At 43.6% G+C, this 7,331-nt stretch overlaps 1 protein-coding gene across 1 annotated transcript; it reads left to right on the top strand.

The window, feature by feature from the left end:
• Positions 1-355: 355 nt before the first annotated feature.
• On the top strand, positions 356-5,200 carry LOC308163625 (malonyl-CoA-acyl carrier protein transacylase, mitochondrial-like). Its single transcript, XM_080537801.1, has 5 exons — positions 356-819; positions 2,563-2,650; positions 3,064-3,281; positions 4,476-4,613; positions 4,919-5,200. The coding sequence occupies exons 1-5, from the start codon at positions 403-405 to the stop codon at positions 5,189-5,191; spliced, it is 1,134 nt and encodes a 377-aa protein (XP_080393927.1). The 5' UTR covers positions 356-402; the 3' UTR covers positions 5,192-5,200.
• The last annotated feature ends 2,131 nt before the right edge of the window (positions 5,201-7,331 follow it).

The following is a 7,331-nucleotide window of genomic DNA, read 5'->3' on the forward strand; positions in this document are numbered from 1 at the left end:
TATGATAGAAATGTGGTTTATCACCATTATGTGTCTGATATTTAATAAAATGTCTTATAATTGTCTTATAAAATGTCTTTGTTTCTTTGTTTCTCTGCTCCTCTTGTCCAGAACAAGTAGACAAGGCAAGGCACATTTACATATTACAAATATTAAACATTTGACCAGAGAACTGGGCTGATAGGGAGACTTTGACCAGTGAACTGGGCTGATAGGGAGACTTTGACGAGATGGACAATGTAGGAATTGGATAAATCCAGAAGGTGGCAGTAGTGCAACGCTAAGGACGCAAGCTGCCGTTAAACCCAACAGAAGAAGAAGAAGCATCATGGCTGCGCCCGTAGGACATCTCAGGAAGCAATCCGAAGTCACTCCGTCCTAAGACGTTATTATCCCAAAGACATGAGGGTCGCTTGTCACGTCCGCAGCATGATGCGAATAGTCTCAAGAGCGGAGCTGAGGTCATTCCCTTTGCTGTGTAGAAGACTTTCAAACACCGCTGCACAGAATGGCCGACAACCTTCCGAGGAGGAGGAGGAGGAGGAGGAGGAGAGGAGACGGAAAAGAAAACCCAGCGAGTGTTCGGTGCTGCTGTTCCCCGGGCAGGGGAGTCAGTTCGTGGGTATGGGTCGCGGGATGCAGAGGTATGGAAACGTCCAGGAGATGTTCTCCGTCGCGCACCAGATCCTCGGCTACGACCTCCTCTCGCTCTGCCTGAACGGGCCCGAGGAGGAGCTGATGAAGACGGCGCACTGTCAGCCCGCTGTGTTCGTCACGTCCCTGGCAGCCGTGGAGAGGTTAAACCACCAACACCCCGCGGTGAGAACATGTCACGATATGTCGCCGACTATTCATTAGTTTACAAGATCCCATGTCAATTAAGCGATATCACACGAGAGGGAGTGTGTTATGCTGGATATCAGCACGGCTGTGATTCGGTCGTAGGTACGAGGCCGCAGGTCTGATATTCAGTATAACAGCACGACCTCGAGTGTGACATTGCTTTTATACAACAGTTCTACAGCCGATGTATTAGTTAACACTAATAAGCGACAACAGATTATGATTTGTTTGTTTATTTAATCATAAAAAGAAACAAAAAATTGTTCCGCAACTGAACTTCAAATGGACTGTTGCCTAGTAACCTGAACACAAACATGTCGTCTAATTAACGGTCATTTAGTAGAACATCTGTGCGGCGGAGTGATACATAGTGTAACGAACCTTTATAAGGTCCGTTAGCAGCTCCACCAAGGGAGTTAACTCTGTTGGTATTGTGGTTAGCGCGGCCGGCGTCTATGCGGGGGTTCGGGGTTCGACTCCCGCATGGGGCGAGTTACACTACCAAGTTCCCGTTCGCTAGTGTAACCGTTAGCAGCTCCACCATGAAATTACTCAGTACACCGTTAGCAGCTCCACCAAGGGAGTTAACTCTCTTGGTGTTGTGGTTATTAACAACACACAAGCCTGCAGTCTTTTGCAGCGCCCCCCAGTGGTACATAGCACTGCTTTTGTTGCCAGCTGTTTAGACATTAACAGCTGTGTACTGAGTAATTTTCAAAGGACAATAAATCTATACTGTTATTCAAGCAGCACACTGACTACTTTAAGTTATATCAAAGTTTCAGTAGGATAATGTTATCCACTGAAAGGATATAACAGAATATTTGAAAAAATCTAAAGGGTGTACTCACTTTTGAGATATACTGTATATAATGCATTTCACTTAACAACGTACGTACAGTAGAGTAAATATTACTTTTGGGTTGCCAGATGTCCGGTTTTCAGTGGACAGTGTCTATACAACGTGTGTACAATTTGGCTGGTCATTCAGTAGTGCTAGAAATCTGGCAACCCCGTGCAGGCTCCAATCTCTCCCAGGTCCATGTCAAACTCCTGTCTGTTCAACCTGAAGTAAGTTGTCTGGAGCGGTCCTCCTGTACACTACTGCCTCAACTGTTTGAAATATATGATATGAAAATGAAATTATAATGTTGTACGTCATAAACCCTTCATGTACCGTAGGTGTATGTACTGTATCAGACCTTTTGGGTCAGACCTTCAGCCTTTAACTTCTCTTCAAAAAAGGAGACAGTCAAAAATGTATGCTCCAGTCTCTCTCCCCGTTATGAGTGACTCAATTAATTTAGATAGACCAGTTGAAGTTTTCCCAATTGTCCCATTGTGATGCAATAATCCGTCGCACCACAAAATTTGACAAAATTTGACAGTGCGACAAAAATCGGCCGCCGTGTGCATTGTCCCATTCAAAACGAATGGAATCGAATTTTCGCGGTGCGATTGAAATCGCACGCCGTGTGCATTGGGATGAGATTTTCTCATAGACTTCAATGTTGTGAGTTGAAAATCGAATTTTGTCCGGCGAGTGTGCATTGGCCTTTATACTGTATATCAGCACTCATGGAATGCCTCTTGTCCAATCAAATTACTTGGTCGGAACTAACTGTTGTATAACAAAACATACATACAATGTTGTTACTTAATGAGAAAACACAAGTCACCTATCTTTTATTATCATGCGCTATGCACACTTGTCTGCAGGCCATTGACAACTGTGTTGCCGCTGCAGGATTCAGCGTGGGAGAGTTTGCTGCCCTTGTGTTCTCCGGTGCTATGGACTTTGCAGAAGGTAAAGATGGTAATAACTTGCCCAGTGCAATTGAGTATCAAGTTGTCTACTTGCCTATTTCAATGGATAGGCATGTATGAGGTTAAACATGTCAAACATAAGACATCATCCCCCGAAATACCAAAGCATTACACTGAAAACATTTATTTATTTTTGAGTGCAGCATGCAGTTTACCATCCACTTCTTTAGACGTCTCGGTCAGTGTAGTAAACTGAGCAGATAGCTCTGAGGCAACACTCTGTATTATGTCATGAGATGGAGTGTCGTGGTATTGGTTTGCGACTTAATTCAACCAGGAATATATATAGTTAAAAGTCCCAGTGCTGTTATACTGTATATCGGCACTCATGGAATGCCTCTTGTCCAATCAAATGACTTGGTAGGGAACTAACTGTTGTATAATGTCCATCAGCCCTGTATGCAGTGAAGGTGCGAGCGGAGGCCATGCAGAAGGCCTCAGAGATGACCCCCAGCGGGATGCTGTCTGTGATAGGCCGTCCCCAGGCCAAGTACAACCACGCCTGCCTGCAGGCCAGAGAGCACTGCCTCAGCCTGGGCATCAAAGACCCTGTGTGCAGTGTGGCCAACTACTTGTACCCTGATGGCAGAGTCATTGCCGGGCACCACGAGGTAAAAAAATAAAAAACACTGATATTGAAATTCTTTATTGGGAATAACCCCCTTGAGATGAACCATCTTGTTTTCAAGGGGGTCCGCAAAGACAAAATACAGAATGATTCTGTTTTTGACAGTATTATAACAAAGACAAAATAAACAATACCAACCAAATACAGGAAAAAGCATCCAACAGTAACATGACAACAACAACAACAGCAACGTCACATAGCACATAATGGATTCATAGGTCTGTTATAATGATGTTGTGGTCAAAAGCATGAACAGGTCGTCTCACAGTGAGAGGACAGCGCAGATTTAAACAATTTAAAAGATTATATTGATCGGATGTGGACATGTAGACTATTCCAGTCGGACTGAGGGTAGAGGATAGAATAGATATGTTCCAAGACAATGTCTTGTATTATAGCTAGTATGCAAATTAGAATGATCTTAAATGGTCTCCTTTCTGGTCTTCCGAAGAAAGCTATTGGCCAGAGTTTTAACCAAAACAAGCAGAAGAGCTCATATAACTCCTATTGTAGAGACTCTACACTGGCTTCCTGTTAAGTTCAGAATAGATTTCAAGATCCTTCTGCTTGTTTATAAAGCTCTCACTGGCACAGCACCAGAATATCTGAAAGACCTTTTGCTAGCATATCAGCCCAATAGAGCTCTCAGGTCTTCGGACGCTGGCTTTCTCTGTCTACCAAATGTACAAAAGAAGAGATTTGGTGAGGCTGCATTATCATTTTATGCACCCAAATTGTGGAATGCACTTCACATTTGCCAGTTTACATTAGGGCAACCTCAGCAAATATTTTCAAGTAAAAACCCATATTTTTAATATTGCCTTTAAATGACTAAATAATAAAATTTGGTAATCATATTATATAATGATTGAGCTGCAACGTTTGCAGGAAAAGTGCTATACAAATAAAAGTTGTTATTATTATTATTATTATTATCTTGATGGAATGTTTGGTGGTGACATGGCAGGTAGTGTGACAGAACTCAATGGCTCTGATAGAACAGAGCGAAAGATCTTAAACCTGAATTTTACTCTAACTACTGTTTTACAATGTTTCTCTCTGATAAGTGTGCAATCGAATAAGTAAACCAACATGGATGTTTTTCCAACATTTTTAAACTCTGTTAATTCCCCCTGAAGCTTTTGTTAACGTCCCATATAACCCTCCTCCCACTCAGGCGCTGGAATTCCTAAGGCAGAACTCGCGGCGCCTGCACTTCCAGAGGGCCCGTGTGCTGCCGGTCAGCGGGGCCTTCCACACCCAGCTGATGCAGCCAGCCACCGAGCCCCTGAGGGACGTCCTGAGACAGCTGGAGGTCAGGTCATCAACCAACCAACCGTTCAATAGCATCAGTCTTCAACATTTTGTCAAGGCACAAAAAAGGCACTTTAATGTTTAGATTTTTTGTCTGGATTGTTTGAGTTAATACCAACGTCTGGTGCAAATTTCACTCGAATAGGCTCATTGGAAATACATTTATTGGACTGTTCAATACTTATTTCCCCCACTGTAACTCTTCTATGCATCAGCATATCAACTCTTCTATACATCAGCATATTAACTCCTCTATGCATCAGCATATTAACTCATATTAACTCCTCTATGCATCTGCACATATAGGTGCGGCGGCCAGAGATCAACCTTTACTCCAACGTGGACGCCAAGCGGTACATGCACGAGGGCCACGTGAGGAAACAGCTGGTCAAGCAGCTGGTGTCGCCGGTCAAGTGGGAGCAGACGCTCCACGAGGTGTACGAGAGGACCCAGGGGCAGGGCTTCCCTCACACCTATGAGGTGGGACCTGGGAAACAGCTGGGGGCCATGCTGCAGAAATGCAACATGAAGGCTCACAAGAACTACACACACGTAGATGTGACCGCTCACCAGGAGTGAGGCCAGACTGAGGAGGAGTTGTGAAGGCTTGTTACGTACGTGCCTTAGCACACTCAACACGGGATGGATGTACCCCCACCCACAAGGACTGGACATAAGAGTATTGAAGACATGCATACACAGACTATAGTGTACTGTATGCTGCACTCAGTTTGACATGGTGGAACGTAAATGCACTCTTCTTGGATACCCCTATGATCTTGCTCTTGTTCATCTTATGACATTGAATAAATATCTGGTCTTTTTTTTGTTTTTTAAGAACCGACAAACAGGTTTTTCCTCCATGTTTTATTTGTATTATGTATAATACGATCAATGTTAAAGTTTGAGCAGAAAGTCCAGCTTCCACACAGCTGCAAATCCAATTTGTCCTTCCGTAATCCATTAACAAACTTCATGTGAAAGACTGCAGTCCAGCAACCGTCTTTTTAAACATACATTGTTCATAATTTTTTTAGCAAGACTATTACAACTGTGAGCCAACACGTCAGATCTTATTTTTAAAAACCACACGATTAAAAGAGAACTGAAGGTAAATGGCAAGAGATGTTAAAAGTAATCACTTATAATCTATAAGAATATTTCAAATAAAATGTTAACAAATGAGTGGCCAAAAGACCAGCTCATGGCTTCTCAGTGCAATCATCAGCCCTTCCACTCCTCCCAGAATACAGTGCAAATGGTTGCCGTGCCCACCAGGGCCACCGTAGCCATTATTCCTGTGGTCCAGCCGGTGTAGTTAGAAGGTTGAATACTGGATACCTGAGTTGGGGAAGAGAAGAAGGTATGTTACATACTAGGGACAGTTACATACATATGTTACATACTATGGACAGTTACATACGTATGTTACATACTAGGGACAGTTACATACGTATGTTACATACTATGGACAGTTACATACGTATGTTACATACTAGGGACAGTTACATACGTATGTTACATACTAGGGACAGTTACATACGTATGTTACATACTAGGGACAGTTACATACTAGGGACAGTTACATACGTATGTTACATAGTAGGGACAGTTACATACTAGGGACAGTTACATACGTATGTTACATACTAGGGACAGTTACATACGTATGTTACATACTAGGGACAGTTACATACGTATGTTACATACTAGGAACGGTTACATATGTATGTATGCCATTCAGCCATTAGACCTCTGCAGCTCATCCAGAATGCTGCTGCCCGGCTGGTATTCAACCTCCCCAAATACTCGCATGTCACCCCTCTCCTTCGCACCCTGCACTGGCTCCCGATAGCAGCTCGCATCAGATTCAAGACCCTGGTGCTTGCATACCAGGCAGCTAAAGGGACAGCCCCTGCCTACCTGAAGGAAATTGTAACCCCCCCCAAACCCCTGCCCGCTCACTCCGCTCCTCCACCTCGGCTGGCCCCACCTCCTCTACACAGCAGTCGGGCTGCCCGATCACGTCTCTTCACAACACTGGCTCCCCGCTGGTGGAATGAGCTCCCCACGGCTGTCAGAACGGCAGAGTCACTACCCATCTTCCGTCGTAGACTGAAGACCCATCTCTTCAGGTTACATCTTAACTGCTCCTCCTGAGACATCTTCTGACCCTCACCACTACGTCTCCTAAAGACACCCGCTTTCCCCTCTACTGTGTCCCTAAGAACTTCTATTGCCCCCCTTGTACTGTTTCTCAGTTTCTCCAGTAATAAAAAAAAAAAACAACGTTTTAGTAGAAGGCGATAATAGGGAGAAGGTTTTTTCTTCTATCAGTGGCCCCGGGCCCGAGCTAGAGTACTCTTCCTGCAACGAATGGTGGACTGCTGATTCACATGCTTAGTATTCAAATGTATTGATTGTAAGTCGCTTTGGAATAAGGCGTCTGCTAAATGCCAAAAATGTAAATGTAAAATGTTACATACTAGGGACAGTTACATACGTATGTTACATACTAGGGACAGTTACATACGTATGTTACATACTAGGGACAGTTACATACGTATGTTACATACTAGGGACAGTTACATATGTATGTTACATACTCGGGACAGTTACATACGTATGTTACATACTAGGAACGGTTACATACGTATGTTACATACTAGGAACGGTTACATACGTATGTTACATACAGTCCCTGACAAAAGTCTTGTCA

The sequence above is a fragment of the Nansenia antarctica genome, assembly GCF_963989245.1.
Source record: "Nansenia antarctica genome assembly, chromosome: 8".
Classification (NCBI taxonomy): Eukaryota; Metazoa; Chordata; class Actinopteri; order Argentiniformes; family Microstomatidae; genus Nansenia; species Nansenia antarctica.